The sequence below is a fragment of the Salvelinus sp. IW2-2015 genome, unplaced genomic scaffold (genome assembly GCF_002910315.2).
Source record: "Salvelinus sp. IW2-2015 unplaced genomic scaffold, ASM291031v2 Un_scaffold2754, whole genome shotgun sequence".
NCBI classification, from domain to species: domain Eukaryota; kingdom Metazoa; phylum Chordata; class Actinopteri; order Salmoniformes; family Salmonidae; genus Salvelinus; species Salvelinus sp. IW2-2015.
Window position 1 is genome coordinate 101,434 of NW_019944057.1, and position 19,635 is coordinate 121,068.

A 19,635-nucleotide genomic window follows, 5' to 3' on the forward strand; every position below is an offset into this window, starting at 1 on the left:
CAACAACAACATGAAGCTGGTCTAAACAACAACAACAACAACATGAAGCTGGTCTAAACAACAACAACAATAACATGAAGCTGGTCTAAACAACAACATGAAGCTGGTCTAAACAAACACAACAACATGAGCTGTCTAACAACAACACTGAAGCTGGTCTAAACTACAACAACAACATGAGCTGGTCTAAAACTACAACAACCAACATGAAGCTGGTCTAAACTACACAACAACATGAAGCTGGTCTAAACTACAACAACAACACATGAAGCTGGTTTAAAAATAACAACCACAACATGAAGCTGGTCTAAACACAACAACAACAACTTGAGCTGGTCTAAACAAGCAACAACAACATGAAGCTGGTATAAACAACAACAAAACACAAACATGAGCTGGTCTAAACATAACAACAACCATGAAAGCTGGTCTAAAACAATAACAGACAACAACATGAAGCTGGTCTAAACAACAACAACAACAAAATGAAAGCTGGTCTAAAACAACAACAACCAACATGAAGCTGGTCTAACAACAACAACAACAACATTGAAGCTGTGTAAAACTACAACAACAAACAACATGAAAGCTGTTCTAAACAACAACAACATGAAGTGTTCTGAAACAACAACAACATGAAGCTGGTCTAAACACAACAACACAACATGAAGTTGGTCTAAACTACAACAACAACAACATGAAGCTGGTTCTAAACTACAACAACAACAACATGAAGCTGGTCTAAACTACAACTACAACAACATGAAGCTGTTCTAACATACAACAACAACAACATGAAGCTGGTTCTAAACTACAACAACAACAACATGCAGCTGTCTAAACTAAACACAACAACATGAAGTTGGTCTAAACTACAACAACACAACATGAAGCTGCGTCTAAACTACAACAACAACAACATGAAGCTGGTCTAAAACACAACAACAACATGAAGCTGTTCTAAACAACAAAACATGAAGCTGGTCTAACTAACAACAACAACACATGAAGCTGTTCTAAACTACAACAACAACAACATTGAAGCTGTTCTAAACAACAACAACATGAAGCTGTTCTAAACAACAAACAACATGACAGCTGGTCTAAAACAACAACACACAACAACATGAAGCTGGTCTAACAATAAACAACAACAACATGAAGCTGGTGCTAAACAACAACCAACAACAACCATGAAGCTGGTCTAAAACAACAACAACATGAAGCTGGTCTAAACAATAACAACAACAACATGAAGCTGGTCTAAACAACAACAACAACAACAACAACATGAAGCTGGTCTAAACAATAACAACAACATGAAGCTGGTCTAAACAACAACAACATGAAGGGTTTCAGGATCATATGGAGCCTGGACAGCTGATCTAAACAACAACATGTAAACATTCAGCTGTCTAAACAACAACAATATGTAAACATTCAGCTGGTCTAAACAACAACATGTAAACATTCAGCTGGTCTAAACAACAATAAAAAAWAAAAAATTAAAGTTACAAATAGAGATATGGTCTGAACAAAGAAACATTCAGCTATAAATCATTACATTAAGACAAGTGAAATTGAACACTTTTCTTAAGTATTAATGTCCTTTGTAAGTACATAAAATATCAAATGGCAGTGAAATATAATTGCAGGAGATGTGGTGTGTATACTGTCCTTACTCTGGTCGATGGCAGACTTGTTCTCTGCATGGCTCTCGATGTCTGTAGAGAACCACAAGTCTTCATGGGAGTCCACCAGCGTAGGCATGATGAAATGAAGCAGGGCCCACAACTAAAGACAGAGCAGTAGAGAACAATGTCTGGTCCTGGGCCCAGATTCACAAAACACTTCTTACGCAAAAAAATTAAACTTAGGAAGCTGCTTAACTCAAAAAGTTCATAAGTACAATTCCTTAATAATATCTTAAGATTTTATGTCCTCAAATGTCTTCTTATTCATCTTCTTAAGATGGTTGTTGCTAGGCAACCGTTTTAGCTAGCTATCAAGCTAGCTAAAACGGAAATGTTTTCTTAAGGTCGTGTGAATCTGGGCGACAGACAGACAGACCAGACAGACAGACAGACCAGACAACAGCCAACGACGACCAGACAAACCAGACAGACCAGACAGACCAGCACAGACAGACCAGACAGACAGACCAGACAGACAGACAGACCAGACAGACAGACAAGACCAGACAGACAGACCAGACCAGGACCAGACAGGTAGACAGGCAGACAGACAGACCAGACAGACAGACCAGACAGACCAGACAGACAGACCAGACAGGACAGACGACCAGACAGACAGCAGACAGCAGACAGGTAGACAGGCAGACAGGCAGACAGGTAGACAGGTAGACAGGTAGACAGGTAGACAGGCTTTATTTCCCTGACTTAAGTTCCGTTCCACTGGATTTTTACAACCAGAAAAACAATAGTTGATAAATAACCAAGCTATAGTGTGAACATGGTATATGACCTTTCACTTTGCCATGGTGTTCTGTATAGGTGTTACAGCAGCAGTTTGTTTCTACACCGGAACTGGATCAGGATGTTCACCCGAACACTGGTACTTCTCTTCAGTGCCTGGGCCTCATCTAGACATGTCTGCAGCTGATAACTGGCGATCACCACGTGGAACGGAGCATTATGGTGTACAGGGTTTTCTCAGGGGGAGACGAGGGTGTAACCGAGTGAAATGGCTAGCTAGGTAGCGTGGTACGCTAGCAGCCTTTCAGTCGGTGACGTCACTTGCTCTAAACCTTGAAGCCGCGGCCTTTGTGGAGCGTGGGTAACGACGCTTCGTGGGTAACTGTTGTTGATGTGTGCGAGGTCCTGTGTCGCGCCGTGAGTGAGGGACGACTAAAGTTTACTGTTACAAGGGCATAGGTTGTTCAGTAGGATGACTTAGCTTAGATCCAGTTTACAACTCAGCATGTCACTTATTGTAAAACACATAGTGAATGTGCCATTGGCTCTCCGGCTCCAGAATTCCTGATCACTTCCTGTGAGGGTTCCCCTAGTATGGCACACCTGAAGGACAAACATTACACAAGGTAAGCACACAGAGTTACCAAAACATGAAGAACACCTGCTCTGTCCATGACATAGACTGACCAGGTGAAAGCTATGATCCTTATTGATGTCACTTGTTAAATCCACTTCAATCAGTGTAGATGAAGGGGAGGAGCGGGTTAAAGAATGATTTTAAGCCTTGAGACAATTTGAGACATGGATTGTGTGTGTGTGTGTGTGTGCCATTCAGAGGGTAATGGGAAGACACAAGACTTAAGTGCCTTTGAACAGGGTATTGGTAGTAGGTGCCAGAAACACCGGTTTGTGTCAAGAAACTGCAACGCTGCTGAGTTTTTCCACACTCGACAGTTTCCGTGTGTATCAAGAATGGTCAACACCAAAAGGACATCAGCCAACTTGACACAAACTGTAGAAGCATTGGAGTCAACATGGGCCGGCATCTTGTAGAGTCGATGCCCTGACGAATTGAGACTGTTCTGAGGACAAAAAGGAGTGCAACTCAATATTAGGAAGGTGTTCCTAATGTTTCTATAGTAACTCTTGACTAAATGTATTTAAATATTTAAAAAATTTAACATTTGTCTTATCACAACAGTGTTTTTAAATGTACAAGCTGCAACAATACTTGTTCAATATAAAAGAGAACTTTTTTAGTTTTCATACAATGTCCTTTTACAAAATCTCCTTCTTGTTTGGCCAGAAAACATGTGAACTCTGACTGGAGATGTGAGACCCTAATGAATCAGGCATCCGGCTGAGGCTCCATTGGTGTGTGTGTTTCCATTGTTGTTGGGTCAGTTTCTATGCCGTCTTCGTTCCCAGGACTAACTGAGTATCATCTGACATTTGTTAACACCTCGTTACCATGGGGAAACTTTTTGATTTACTATCTTCTTGAGAAACAGCCAAACAGTGACGGGAGGAGGAGAGAGGAGGAAGAGAGGGTGTGGGAAGGAGGAGGAGAGAGGAGAGAGGGAGAGGAGGTGTAGGAGAAGAGGAGGAGAGGGAGGGAGAAGGAGGAGAAGTGTAGGAGAGAAGGAGGGAGGAGAGAGAGGGTAGAGAGAAGAGGGGTGACTTGGAGGAAAGGAGGAGAGAGGAGGAAAAAGAGAGGTTGTGGAGAGGAGAAGAGGAGGAGAGGAGGGTGGAGAAGGAGAGAGAGGAGGAAGAGGAAAGAGGAGAAGGAGGAGGAAGAGGAGGAAGAGGAGAAGGAGAAGAGGAGGGTGTGGAGAAGGAGAGAGAGAGAAGAAGAGGAGGGTGTGTGGCAAGATGCCAGGCCTCTGATACAAGCGGTTGACATGCCGCTCCCCCTCACATCTACAACGGAGTGAATGAACCCCTCACATCTACAACACAGTGAATAACCCCTCACATCTACAACACAGTCAATTAACCCCTCACATCTACAACACAGTGAATGAACCCCTCACATCTACAACACAGTGAATGAACCCTCACATCTACAACCAGCTGAATGAACCCCTCACATCTACAACACAGTGAATGAACCCCTACATCTTACAACACAGTGAATGAACCCCTCACATCTACTACACAGTGAATGAACCCCTCACATCTACAACACAGTGAATGAACCCCTCACATCTACAACACAGTGAATGACCCTCACATCTACAACACATCAATTAACCCTCACATCTACAACACAGTTCAATTAACCCCTCACATCTTACAACACAGTCAATTAACCCCTCACATCTACAACACAGTCAATTAACCCTCACATCTACAACACAGTGAATGAACCCCTCACATCTACAACACAGTGAATGAACCCCTCACATCTACAACACAGTGAATGAACCCCTCACATCTACAACACAGTGAATTGAACCCCTCACATCTACAACACAGTGAATTAACCCCTCACATCTACAACACAGTGAATTAACCCTCACATCTACAACACAGTCAATGAACCCCTCACATCTACAACACAGTCAATTAACCCCTCAATCTACAACACAGTGAATGAAACCCCTCACATCTACAACACAGTCAATTAACCCCTCACATCTACAACACAGTCAATTAACCTCACATCTACAACACAGTGAATGAACCCCTCACATCTACAACACAGTCAATTAACCCCTCACATCTACAACACAGTCAATTAACCCCTCACATCTACAACACAGTGAATGAACCCCTCACATCTACAACCCAGTGAATGAACTGAGAGAAAGAGAGGTTCGATGGGATGGGGGGGAGGGGTCACGGAAGGAGAGCGAAAGAGAACAAAGTAAGAAAACAGCCGAGGACAGGAGAAGACAGACAATGAAAGAGGGGAACATTTCCCTGCTGTATCCATGTGTCTCCTACGGTGCAGTTGGTGTCAGGTTAGCAGTGTAAACTCCTGTTGCCAGTTATTCAACGTGGAGGCAGGAGAGATGATGAGGAACGGACCCCAGACGTTGTCACGCTGTACAGGTCGGTGGGACCACACTCAGTCAGTCACCACAACAGGTGTGTGTGTGTGTGTATTAAAAACAGAAAACACTTGTCGACAAGGCACAGTTGTCTTCCTACGGGACAAGGGCTCGAAACAGTAGACTGACATTCTCCAAATGTCCCTCTACTTCCCCTTGCATTTATAAGCAACTTAGGTTCAGAGAGACTCATGCAATTATGTCATGGATGCAGCTGGAATGGTCCCATTCATCAACAATTGTCCATAAAAAAAATAATGACACTTTTTTTCACTCGTTCTTTCTCAACAATGAGACGTTGCAGCTTTTGCATCCGAAGTGCAAACACAATAGAGTACTTTTGAGTTCATCCAATGTTTGGTTTGTTCGTTTGTACGTCATGTTCCATTTCACCAGGCAAACAGTATTTTACATAGAGTTTGTATTTGAGCTAGGTGTGAGAGCTTACCTCAGCCAGGGGCCACAGCAGGGCGGTACTCTGAACAGTCTTCCCCAGACCCAGCTCATCTGCTAGGATACCATTAATACCCTACGGAGAGAGAGACAGGAATCACATCACAATGAGTCATTACATGAAAAATGTGAGAGATATGAGAGAGAGAGAGACAGAGACAGAGACAGAGACAGAGAGAGAGAGAGAGAGAGAGAGAGAGACACAGCGAGAGAGACACAGAGAGAGAGACACAGAGAGAGAGACACAGAGAGAGAGACACAGAGAGAGAGACACAGAGAGAGAGACTCAGAGAAAGAGAAGTTTATCTTTTGAAGCTTCTCTTACGCACCTGTTCGTAGAGGTTAGCCAGCCAGTTCATGCCTTTGAGCTGATAGCCCTTCAGTTTCCCTTTGAAGATGGTTGAATGGGGGATGTCCACTCCGGCCTGGATAGAAGGGTTAGACAGGCTTGTAGCTCTCCCCGAACCCTGACCTCCCACTGGCCTGGTGAAGGGAGGCACAGCGACTGTCCTTAGCCTCCTTGTCAAAGAGACTCATCTAGAGGACTTAAGTCTGCTTTGAAAATGCTGGCCAGTTTTCATGTCTGTCAGCGGTGGCTGGTGGGAGGAGCTATAGGAGGGTGGGYTCATTCTAATGGACGGGATGGAATAAATGGAACGGAGTATGTTTAATATTGTTAAATTAATTCCATTCCGGTCATTACAATGAGCCTGTCCTCACWTATCTCTTCCCACCAGCCTCCTCTGGTCTACGTGGGTCATCATTATGGACCTCATGATGATGGGGTGTTGGAGGTAGTACCGGTATTTACTCTGGCCTGGTGCATCTCGTAGGCCTCTTTAGTGTTCCTTCGGGCCTGAGACTTGTAGTTTTCACCATCTGAGACGGACAACAATTCAACACCATGACAACTGAACTTCATTTCACAAAAAGTGTAATGTACCTCTTCACGGTCAAGCACACAAGAAGACTCCACTTGAGATCCAAGTAACCAATCAATTATGATTGGATTTGACTATTAATTAACCTGACTGTGTTATTTAGAATGTTAAAGTAACAATCATTACTGTTGTCCTCCTGTCCAACGCTGAACATCACCCCTCTCCCGATGTCCAACTGGCTGTGAGAGGAGGTATCATCCAGCTTGTTGAGAATGTCCTCCTGTCCCCCCTCCTCCTCCTCTCCCTCCGCCCCAGGACCCTTGCCCCCCCCCTCCCCATGAAGTGGGCGTACAGTTCCGTCTGGGTGATCAGGAAGTTCAGTTTACACAGCGGACGTTTCACCTGGAAGGAGACAACTGGAGATATGAGGGTTGTCCTGTGATAATGAGGTAAGTTTTATGGTGTATTATGGAATTAAGCAAACACTCATTTTACATTTTATAGCCCAGTTGTTTTACAGGCCAGTTGTTTTACAGGCCAGTTGTTTTACAGGCCAGTTGTTCAAACCTCTCTAGGGTATGTGGGACGATAGCGTCCCACCTCGTCAACTGCCAGTGAAACTGCAGGGCGCCAAATTCAAAACAACAGAAATCCCATAATTTAAATTCCTCAAACATACAAGTATTTTACACCATTTTAAAGGTACACTTGTTGTAAATCCAGCCACAGTGTCCGATTTCAAAACGGTTTTACGACGAAAGCACACCAAACTATTATGTTAGGTATGAAGCCAGTCACAGAAAAAGACAGCCATTTTTCAGCCAAAGAGAGGAGTAACAAAAAGCAGAAATAGAGATAAAATTAATCACTAACCTTTGATGATCTTCATTCAGATGACACTCATAGGACTTAATGTTACACAATACATGTATGTTTTGTTCGGTAAAGTTCGTATTATATCCAAAAATTAGAGTTAAGGTGGGACCGTACTGCTCACTTGGCAAAAGCCAGAGATAATGCAGAGCGCCAAATTCAAATTAATTACTATAAAATTACTATAAAAATCAAACTTCTATTAAATCACACATGAAAGATACCAAATTAAAGCTACACTGGTTGTGAATCCAGCCAACATGTCAGAATTCAAATAGGCTTTTCGGCGAAAGCATACGATGCTATTATCTGAGTATAGCACCATTGTAAACAAAGAGAGAGAAGCATATTTCACCCTGGAGGCGCGACACAAAACACAGAAATAAAAATATAATTCATGCCTTACCTTTGACGAGTTTCTGTTGTTGGCACTCCAATATGTCCCATAAACATCACAAATGGTCCTTTTGTTCGATTAATTCCGTCGATATATATCCAAATGTCCATGCGTTTGATCCAGAAAAACACCGGTTCAACTTGCTCAAACGTGACTACAAAATATCTCAAAGGTTACCTGTAAACTTTGCCAAAAAACTACTTTTGTAATACAACTTTAGGTATTTTGTAAGTTAATAATCGATAAAATTGAAGACGGGATGATCTGTGTTCAATACAGGATTAAAACCAAACTATAGCTAGCTTTCTGGTCACGCGCTTCTATCTAACAGGACACCTCAAGTGACTGTCCTTCAAATGGCCGTACTTCTTCATTACACAAAGGAATAACCTTAACCAATTTCTCAAGACTGTTGATATCCAGTGGAAGCGGTAGGACCTGCGAGCAGGTCCCTTAAAAATCTGGTTTCCCAATGAAAACTCATTGAAAAGAGAGTGACCTCAAAAACAAAAATTCTGAATGGTTTGTCCTCGGGTTTCGCCTGCTAAATAAGTTTCTGTTATACTCACAGACATGATTCAAACAGTTTTAGAAACTTCAGAGTGTTTTTCTATCCAATCTACTAATAATATGCATATCTTACTTCTGGGGGTGAGTAGCTGGCAGTTTAATTTGGGCATGCTTTTCATCCAAAATCAGAATGCCAAACCCGGACGACGCTGGCCAACTGTGCGCCGCACTATGGACTGCCAATCACGCCGGAGGTGATGCAGCCTGGATTCAAACAAGCGGACGGTAGTCCTACCGTGCTCCAGTCACTACCGTGCCTCCAGTCACTACCCTCAGCACTACCGTGCTCCAGTCACTACGTGCCCAGTCACTACCGTGCCCCAGTCACTACCGTGCCCCCAGTCATCCGTGCCCTCACTACGTGCCTCCAGTCACTACGGCTCAGTCACTACCGTGCCTCCAGTCACTACCGTGCGTGCTCCAGTCACTACCGTGCGTCCTCCAGTCACTACGTGCCTCCTCAGTCACTACCGTGCCTCCTCCAGTCACTACCGTGCCTCCATCCAGTCACTACCGTGCTCATCCAGTCTACTCCATCCACTCCAGTCACTACCGTGCCTCCATCAGTCACTACCGTGTCATCATCACTACCGCCAGTCACTACCGTGCCCCCAGTCACTACCGTGCCCCAGTCACTACCGTGCCCCAGTCACTACCGTGCCTCCAGTCACTACCGTGCCTCCTCACTACTTCACTACCGTGCCTCAGTCACTACTCCGTGCCTCATCACTTACGTGCGTGCTCCAGTCCACCTCCGTGCCATCACTACCGTGCCTCCAGTCACTACGTGCCTCCATCCAGTACTACCGTGCTCCATCCAGTCACTACCGTGCCTCATCATCACTACCGTGCCTCCATCCAGTCACTACCGTGCTCCATCCAGTCACTACCGTGTCTGCCTCCACTCCAGTCACTACCGTGCCTCCATCCAGTCACTACGTGCCTCCAGTCACTACCGTGCCTCAGTCACTACCGTGCCTCAGTCACTACCGTGCTTCCAGTGCCTCTTGCACTGAGATGCCGTGAACTTAGACCGCTCCGCCACTCGGGTCCTCATCTCCTCGTCCAGTTTGCGGTGTTCCAGAGACTCTCTCCCCGTGTTCCTTCTCATATTACTTCCAGTAGAGCGTCACACCTTGGTCGGTCTCCGGCGGTCGGTCTCCGGCCGGGAAGGGTCTCCGGGTTGGATGGCTGCCCTACGCACCTCACGCAGACACTGGTGGGCCAGCTGGAGATGGTGAAAACATTCATATACAGATACTGTTCTATTGAGGAGAAAAACACATGCACGCTTCACCTTTTTTGGTATTGGTTAGGACAGCTTTCTTGGCTGATACTTTTCTGTTTGAATGCATGAGATAAAAAAAAATAAGGCAATTATGAATATATTACTAAATTATTATTAATAACCAATCGACATGCTCTACACAGACTATGAACTTTAGCCCTCCTAGAAATCCACAAAGCATCCAAGAGCGGAGTGCTGATCTCGGTCAGATCCACCAGTCATATAAAGACTAAACTGATCTCGGGTCGATCCACCAGTCCATATATAAAGACTAAACTGATCTAGGGGTCAGATCCACCAGTCATATAAAGACTAAACTGATCTCGGGTCAGATCTCACCAGTCCATATAAAAGACTAAACTGATCTAGGTCAGATCCACCAGTCCATATAAAGACTAAACTGATCTAGGGTCAGATCCACCAGTCCTATAAAAAGACTAAATGATCTAGGGTCAGATCCACCAGTCCATATAAAAGACTAAACTGATCAGGGTCAGATCCACCAGTCCATATAAAAGACTAAACTGATCTCAGGTCAGATCCACCAGTCCATATAAAAAAATAAACTGATCTCGGGTCAGATCCACCAGTCCATATAAAAGACTAAACTGATCTGGTCAGATCCACCAGTCCATATAAAAAGACTAAACTGATCTGGGTCAGATCCACCAGTCCATATAAAGACTAAACTGATCTCGGGTCAGACCACCAGTCCATATAAAAGACTAAACTGATCTAGGGTCAGTCCACCAGTCCATATAAAAGACTAAACTGATCTAGGGTCAGATCCACCAGTCCATATAAAAGACTAAACTGATCTAGGGTCAGATCCACCAGTCCATAATAAAGACAAACTGATCTAGGGTCAGATCCACCAGTCCATATAAAAGACTAAACTGATCTCAGGTCAGATCCACCAGTCCATATAAAATACAAACTGATCTCGGTCAGATCACCAGTCCATATTAAAAATAAACTGATCTGGGTCAGATCACCAGTCCATATAAAAGACTAAACTGATCTCGGGTCAGATCCACCAGTCCATTAAAAGACTAAACTGATCTCGGTCAGATCCACCAGTCCATATAAAAACTAAACTGATCTCGCGGTCAGATTCACCAGTCCATATAAAAGACTAAACTGATCTCGGGTCAGATCCACCAGTCCATATAAAAGACTAAACTGATCTAGGTCAGATCCACCAGTCCATATAAAAGACAAACTGATCTCGGTCAGATCCACCAGTCCATATAAAATACTAAACTGATCTCGGGTCAGATCCACCAGTCCATATAAAAGACTAAACTGATCTAGGGTCAGATCCACCAGTCCATATAAAAGACTAAACTGATCTAGGGTCAGATCCACCAGTCCATATAAAGATAAACGATCTAGGGTAGATCCACCAGTCCATATAAAAGACTAAACTGATCTAGGGTCAGATCCACCAGTCCATATAAAAGACTAAACTGATCTCGGGTCAGATCCACCAGTCCATATAAAAGACTAAACGATCTAGGGTCAGATCCACCAGTCCATATAAAAGACTAACTGATCTAGGTCAATCACCATCCATATAAAAGACTAAACTGATCTAGGGTCAGATCACCAGTCCATATAAAAGACTAAACTGATCTAGGGTTCTCCCTCCTTATGTGTTTGTTCTAATTGGTTGGGCTTTATCAGTCAGCCGGCCCGCCCCTTTCTTTGTGGGGATTGTTATTGTAAGCTTGGTGTTTGTTATCAGACGTTACGTGTTTGTTCAAGTATAATACTGGACTGTTTTCGTTCCCCGTGTCTGGAGCAGTTTATGTTGAGCACCCAGTGTCGAGTGGGGTGCCGAGGTCTCCGTGTTGCATTAAATGAACATTATTATTGAATCCTCTGTTTTCCTGCGCCTGACTTCGCACTCGACACCCAGTCCTTACAATATATCTTGACTTTTACTCAAGTAGTATTTTACTGGGTGACTTCACTTGAGTTATTTTCTATTTAGGTATCTTTACTTTTACTCAAGTATGCGAATTGAGTACTTTTTTCCACCACCGACAGTTCACAACAACTCACAGATTTACAAAGACCTCCACCCACTCCTCATATTATCACCATGACTCTTAAAGCCGTCTCAGACTACACTACCCAGCGTACCTTGGGAGGAGAGCAGTTGTGTTCTATCACACTGACACTGCTGCAGCTGGAGGTGGTGAGAACGGTTACAACACTGCTATCACAGTGTGTGTGTGTGTGTGTTTTTTGTGTGTGTGTGTGTGTGTGTGTGTGTGTGTGTGTGTGTTGTGTGTGTGTGTGTGTGTGTGTGTGTGTGTGCGTGTGTGTCTATATATGAGTGTGTAGTGTTCCATAAATGTGTGTGTATGTACCTCTCGGGTCGTTGTGGAACTTGTTTCTGTGCTCCCTGATGAACCGGTGCAGTCTGAGCATGTCCTGTAGCTCTTCTCTGGACAGACTGAAGTCCGAGTCCTCTGTGTCTGAATCACTCAACAGGATACTCGTATGGTGACTAAAAAGCATGCTCAGTGGAGAATTTATGTATTTTTTGTCCAGGACTAGATTTTTTTGTTTGGGAAATCTAAATGTTAGACACTCAATCATAAAGCCGTGCAAATAGCTTGAGCCATTTCCTGCTCTTCTTCAGCTTGGATATGTTGTATAGCCTGGCTTTGTCTGCCTTGTGTTCTGTGGARAGAGAATGAGAGTAGGAGGGGGAAGTGTGAAAGAGAGAATCAATGGCAGTGAATAAAGGTCTGTGTGAGATTGGATATTGATACAGGATATTGCACTTGTATGGAGTCAATGTTTACAATTAATCTGAGATTMCACCTTGGAATCCAAATTCCTACTAAAGCATATCCTGTAGCAGCACAATCATATACACGACAGCTGGTAGCTGGTATACAACAGCTGGTAGGGAGTGGACTTTTTAAAAAGTGCACTATGCAGAAATCGCTCCGCCATTTCCTGGTTGATAAAATTCTTAATATTCGCCTAATTTCAGTTTACGTGACAGAATAAGATAGTGTAGTGTAGAGAATCATTGTACCATCTAAACCGCTGTGAGATATATTTTCCATAACCAAACATATTGTATTTTCAGCTGGTGTACAAAACTGAAATTAAAAGATGCAAAAACGAAATATAAGAACAGGAAGCATAGAAGTAGAGCACATAGAACAGATCTACCGCTTCTTAGACTTGCTTTCAATGAGAATGACACCTTTATAACTCACATTTCTATGTGAATTTTGTCGGGACGCCCAAAATGCTACATATTGCAGCTTTAAGGTGCATGCAACTGTTTGAACCTTCCAGGTGAACTAATTGAACCTTCCAGGGGAACTAATTGAACCTTCCAGGGGAACTAATTGAACCTTCCAGGTGAACTAATTGAACCTTCCAGGGGAACTAATTGAACCTTCCWGGTGAACTAATTGAACCTTCCAGGKGAACTAATTGAMCCTTCCWGGTGAACTAATTGAACCTTCCAGGWGAACTAATTGAMCCTTCCAGGTGAACTAATTGAACCTTCCAGGTGAACTAATTGAACCTTCCAGGTGAACTAATTGAACCTTCCAGGTGAACTAATTGAGCCTTCCAGGTGAACTCTCACTAAGCTCATCTTCACCTTGTAGTAGAGCTCCATTGAGGGTGTTTCCCTCGGTAACAAGCCCCTCCTCCTTCGGGTCACAGGACCCATCCTTTAATCAGCGCCACGCGTCAATAAAGGACATTTAGCATTAATTCCAGGCTGCAGAGAAATCCCCAGTGCTGACTCTGTTGTTGACCTTCTGGTCATGCTAGAAGAAGAAAACTAAAGTATAGCGCCCTCTAGCCACAAAGAGGATTTACAACACTGGTTAAGAGTTTCCACTTGAATATTTTCCCAGCGGAGTGCAAAGGCCCCAAAATCAACATCACGGGCCCTTAAATCTAACCTCACATAGAACAGGTGAAGGTCACATGAAATGTTATTGTGCCGACATATTCTGTTCTGTTGTAATGTGTTGTTGTAATTCATATTGTATAGTACCTAAATATAATCTATGTTCTGTTGTAATGTGTTGTTGTAATTCATATTGTATAGTACCTAAATATAATCTCTGTTCTGTTGTAATGTGTTGTTGTAATTCATATTGTATAGTACCTAAATATAATCTATGTTCTGTTGTAATGCATTGTAAATAACTGTACTTTTCCTAGATAGGGCTCTGCGGAAGACTGAGGCAGTCTGACAGAGGAAGGCGTCGAGGCGTAGGGATCTCTCCAGGTGCTGGAGGTGAAGTGGCTTGGCCAGACCTGATGAAGACCCTGCTGCCACATCGTCTACCTCCGCCTGCCCAACCCCAGACGCCATGGAGGACTGAGATCTGTAGGGCCTACTGGGCAGGTATACTCACTGAGGAAGGAAGATTGAGAGGGTAAAAAGATAGATAGTTGGAGAGAAAAGGAATGGGATAGGGAGAGAGAGAGAAATGGGAGGGGAGAGAGAGAGACAGAGAGAGGAGAGAGAGAAATGGGAGGGGAGAGAGAGAGAGAGACAGAGAGAGAGAAATGGGAGGGGAGAGAGAGAAATGGGAGGAGAGAGAGAAATGGGAGGAGAGAGAGAGGAGGCAGAGAGATAGGGAGAGGAGAGAGAAATGGGAGGGGAGAGAAATGGAAGAGAGAGAGAGAGACAATTATCTCAACAACAACGAGCTAGAGAGGAAGAGGTTCTTGGGTTTGCCTCGTCAGAACCTGCTCTCACCTGCTCTTCAAGGGAATTTGCAGCGGAAATGTATCAACAGAAACATTTTAACGTGTATTTCCTAGTCAGTTGTGTCAAAAAATGTCCCATTAGGAGGTGATTTATACAACATTATCGTTTCTGAGCCTTACTACTCCTGAAGATTACCGAGCTACATGCTCCATCACTCAACGGGAAGTATCGCGAGACGGTAACTATTGTGATTTTTTTGGGGGTCGATTTTATGACTGATTTGATATGAGCTATAAATTGCACATAAAACATGTTGCCATGTAACTGTTAACATCATCAATATGTACCTGATTCATATAATATATTTTACAACCTTMACACTCACTTTTTAAAGAGATGCARAGAAAATGCTTGTACATTTATGACAATGTAAAACACTGAACTGAAGTACTAGGCAATTTCCCTGTCAGTTGCTGCATATTTATGAGAGGAAGGCGTCTCACTCAATCCCCGAGAATAAAATCCTAATTTAAAATGTGAATATTTTCGACTTTCAGATAGAAGCTCTCTCACTCCATCCGAGGAATTCATTACGTTCAAACACTTGAAATAAAACAATTTTAAAAAGACTGATTTAAACATTTGTTTAATTTTCACAAGTGCATTTTTAGCAAACCATAGCAAAGTGTGGTTACACTGACCTGATCTCAGAGTCACAACAGAAAACACCGTCAGTCAATGAAACAGGGGTGAAGGAAAAGGAAGTGACACATAACAACATGAGTAATTCAGCACATTCATTCTATAGTACTATTCRTGTCTCTAGCCAGTGGAATTAACTAATACCAGTTGAGATTAATCAATCTGAATTTATAAAATCTACATTTCAGAGACAATTTCAGAGTTGTTTTGTTAATTCAGACAGATTTGAGTGTAAAGACGGTAAACTGATCTACTTTAGTAACGTCTGATGAAGCAATGTGCGTGTAAGAGACTGACAGCCTCAGTACTGTCTGAAGATTAGTAGAAAAATGAGAGAAAGAGACTAGAATATATGATATTACAGAGACACAGAGGAGCCAATCAAATGGCTACCCAGACTATTTGCATTGCCCCACCCCCTTTTATACTGCTGCTACTCTGTTATTATCTATGCATAGTCACTTTAATAACTCTACCTACATGTACATATTACCTCGACGAACCGGTTCCCCCGCACATTGACTCTGTACCGGTACCCCCTGTATATAGCCTCCACAATGACTCTGTACTGGTACCCCCTGTATATAGCCTCCACAATGACTCTGTACCGGTACCCCCTGTATATAGCCGTCCACAATGACTCTGTACCGGTACCCCTGTATATAGCCTCCACATGACTCTGTACCGGTACCCCCTGTATATAGCCTCCACATTGACTCTGTACCTGTACCCCTGATATAGCCTCCACATTGACTCTGTACCTGTACCCCTGTATATAGTCTCCCACATTGACTCTGTACCTGTACCCCGGTATATAGCCTCCACATTGACTCTGTACCCCCTGTATATAGTCTCCACATTGACTCTGTACCTGTACCCCTGTATATAGCCTCCACATTGACTCTGTACCTGTACCCCTGTATATAGCCTCCACATTGACTCTGTACCCCTGTATATAGTCTCCACATTGACTCTGTACCGGTACCACTGTATATAGTCTCCACATTGACTCTGTACCTGTACCCCTGTATATAGTCTCCACATTGACTCTGTACCTGTACCCCCTGTATATAGCCTCCACATTGACTCTGTGACCCCCTGTAATAGCTTCCACCAGTACCGGTCCCCCTGTAGATTAGCCTCCACATTGTACCGGTACCCCCTGTGATAGCCTCCACATTTACGGTACCCCCTGTAATATCTCCACATTGTACCGGTACCCCTGTATATAGCCTCCACATTGTACGTACCCCTGTATATAGCCTCCACATTGTACCGTACCCCCGTATATAGCCTCCACATTTACCGGTACCCCCTGTATATAGCCTCCACATTGTACCGGTACCCCCTGTATATAGCCTCCACATTGTACCGGTACCCCCTGTAATAGCCTCCACTTGTACCGTACCCCTGTATATAGCCTCCACATTGTACCAGTACCCCCTGTATATAGCCTCCACATTGTACCGGTACCCCCTGTATATAGCCTCGCTATTGTTATTTTACTGCTGCTCTTCAATTATTTGTTATTCTTATCTCTTACTTGTTTTTGTTGGTATTTTCTTAAAACTGCATTGTTGGTTAAGGCTTGTAAGTAACCATTTCACTGTAAGGTCTACTACAACCTGTTGTATTCAGCATTTCACTGTAAGGTTTACACCTGTTGTATTCAGCATTTCACTGTAAGGTTTACACCTGTTGTATTCAGCATTTCACTGTAAGGTTTCACCTGTTGTATTCAGCATTTCACTGTAAGGTTTACACCTGTTGTATTCAGCATTTCACTGTAGTTACACTGTTGTATCAGCATTTCACTGAAGTTTACACCTGTTGTATTCAGCATTTCACTGTAAGGTTTACACCTGTTGTATTCAGCATTTCACTGTAAGTTTACACCTGTTGTATTCGCATTTCACTGTAAGTCTTACACCTGTTGTATTCAGCATTTCACTTGTAAGGTTTACACCGTTGTATTCAGCATTCACTGTAAGTTTACACCTGTTGTATTCGCATTTCACTGTAAGGTCTACAACCTGTTGTATTCGGCATTTCACTGGGTTTACACCTGTTGTATTCAGCTTTCACTTAGGTTTACACCTGTTGTATTCAGCATTTCATTGTAGGTCTACACCTGTTGTATTTCAGCATTTCACTGTAAGGTTACACCTGTTGTATTCGCGCATTTCACTGTAAGGTCTACTACAACCTGTTGTTCAGCATTTCACTGTAAGGCTACACCCTGTTGTATTCAGCATTTCACTGTAAGGTTACACCTTTGTATTCAGCATTTCACTGTATAGTTACACGTTGTATTCAGCATTTCACTGTAAGGTTTACACCTTTGTATTTCAGCATTTCACTGTAAGGTCTACTCACCCTTTGTATTCAGCATTTCACTGTAAGGTCTAACACCTGTTTGTATTTCAGGCATTTCACTGTAAGTCTACTACACCTGTTGTTATTCAGCATTTCACTGTAAGGTTTACACCTGTTGTATTCAGCATTTCACTGTAAGGTTTACACCTGTTGTATTCAGCATTTCACTGTAAAGGTTTACACCTGTTGTATTTGATTTGATAAGAGTTTACAAAGGAGATCCGGCATTCCTTCCCCTCTCCTGTGTCTATCCATCACCAGGCAGCGGTGGCTATACTTCCCATTATCAGGGAGATATTCCATTTCCATTTCAGCATAAGTTGTCCATTTCAGTCATCATTTCAGACATTTCTGAAATAAACAAGTCTATTTCACTCAAAGAGTTCAGACAGCTCATTTCAGACCAGTTCCAGTCCCACTTCATTTCACTTGTCATTTTCAGAATGGCAGCTCAAGTCCATTTCCGACCCGTTCCATTCAGACAGCCACCTCAAGTCYGCCGTGTCAAACCCGTCCAGTTTCAGGCAGGTCCAACCATCCATTTCAGAGCCAGCTGGACTTTTCCTCCTCGAACTTCTGTGGATCAATAAACGGCTTGTCGATCGACTTGATCATCAGCTCCCCGCAGTACACACACTCGCAGGCCATGATGTCATCGATGTCGGACTTGATCTGCTCGCGGCTGACCCTGGCGCTTCCTTTCCCCAGGCTGGCGGTGTCGCCCCCCTCCTCCTTCTCCTTGGGGGCGGGGCGCTGGCGGGACTTGGAGGTCTGAGTGGCTGCAGCCAGCTTCTTCTGCAGCTCATCTAGTTTAGTCTGCTTGTAGGTGGACAGGTGAGGGCTCACCTAAGGAAAGACCCACTGTTACAGTGTGTGAGCCCCATACAAGATCAATAGTGTTTTTTTATTTTATTCACTAGTTAACTACTGAATCTCCTGGGGGAAGAAGACATTAGTTGTGATACATTTTTGGGGATATCCTCCTCCAAGCCTTTTTCATTGTGTATGTAGCATACATCATTTACAAATATATACACAGTAATGACCCAATGACCCTCTGTTTGCTGCAATAGATTGTTGGCTAACTCTTCTTTAAAATCGGGTCAAAGATCAAGATAAAAGAAGGATGTGCTACTGACCTACTGGTATATATATCGTAAGCTAACTGTTCTTGAAATCGGGTCAAAGGTSAAATTAAATTGGTTTGCATACCGACCTCCAGGAAGAGGCAGTCGTAGTGGAACATGTGACCACAGAGGAACAGATAGAAGGGTCTGTTGAGGAGGGGGAAGTCGCAGGCAGCACATTTCTCCTGRCTCTCCACCACCCCGTACTTGTTCCTCATCTCCTGGATGTCCTCTCTGATCCGCTTGGCGCTCTCCGTCGCCTCCTCCATCTCCTGCTTCAGCTCGTCTATGTGCTGGTTGTACTCCTCTAAAGAGCTGCAGATAGCCTCCTGGGGAAGAAGGGATATAGTTTTGTCAACAAAAATTTTTCCTACATGAGGAAATGAATTTGGTTCCAACTCATCATATACACATATGCTCGTGATACRTTTGATTTGCCTGGTACAATGAAASCAATGGAAGTCACAAAAGTGCAAGCTCCAAGCAAGGTAAATGAAACGCACCTCAAAACACTGAACTTAAGTATATAACCTAGGTAGTATACTAGACCCAGGTCTCATTACTAATCTGTTGTGTGTAGAAGCGTCTCTGGGCTTAAGAAAAGTGCAATATAAATCCAATGTATTTTCTTTAACACTACAACCTTGAAGTGGTCTATGGTGACAAAATCCGGGAAGAAGGGCAGTATGTCTTCGATCTTGAGCAGGTTACAGCTGGACAGACAGTTCATGGCCTTCTTCACATCCTTCTCCTCTTGCACCACGTG

At 43.4% G+C, this 19,635-nt stretch overlaps 1 protein-coding gene, 2 long non-coding RNA genes and 1 pseudogene across 3 annotated transcripts in view; all 4 read right to left on the reverse strand.

The window, feature by feature from the left end:
• Window positions 1–5,397: 5,397 nt before the first annotated feature.
• On the reverse strand, window positions 5,398–14,322 carry LOC139025479 (chromatin-remodeling ATPase INO80-like; annotated as a pseudogene).
• Window positions 14,323–15,294: 972 nt separating this feature from the next.
• On the reverse strand, window positions 15,295–16,017 carry LOC139025481 (uncharacterized). The gene is made up of 2 exons (XR_011477072.1): window positions 15,847–16,017; window positions 15,295–15,814 (listed from the first exon to the last, which is right to left on the reverse strand). It is a non-coding gene; the product is annotated as an uncharacterized lncRNA (long non-coding RNA).
• A 301-nt stretch (window positions 16,018–16,318) lies between these two features.
• On the reverse strand, window positions 16,319–17,252 carry LOC139025480 (uncharacterized). The gene is made up of 3 exons (XR_011477071.1): window positions 17,194–17,252; window positions 16,673–17,130; window positions 16,319–16,454 (listed from the first exon to the last, which is right to left on the reverse strand). It is a non-coding gene; the product is annotated as an uncharacterized lncRNA (long non-coding RNA).
• Window positions 17,253–17,794: 542 nt separating this feature from the next.
• The window catches only part of LOC112074676 (vacuolar protein sorting-associated protein 18 homolog), a 37,148-nt gene continuing 35,307 nt past the window's right edge, over window positions 17,795–19,635 (reverse strand). Inside the window, 2 exon segments of the mRNA XM_024141799.2 lie at window positions 17,795–18,588; window positions 18,959–19,198. Of these exon segments, the coding sequence (XP_023997567.1) occupies window positions 18,286–18,588; window positions 18,959–19,198 (543 nt within the window). The 3' untranslated portion in view covers window positions 17,795–18,285.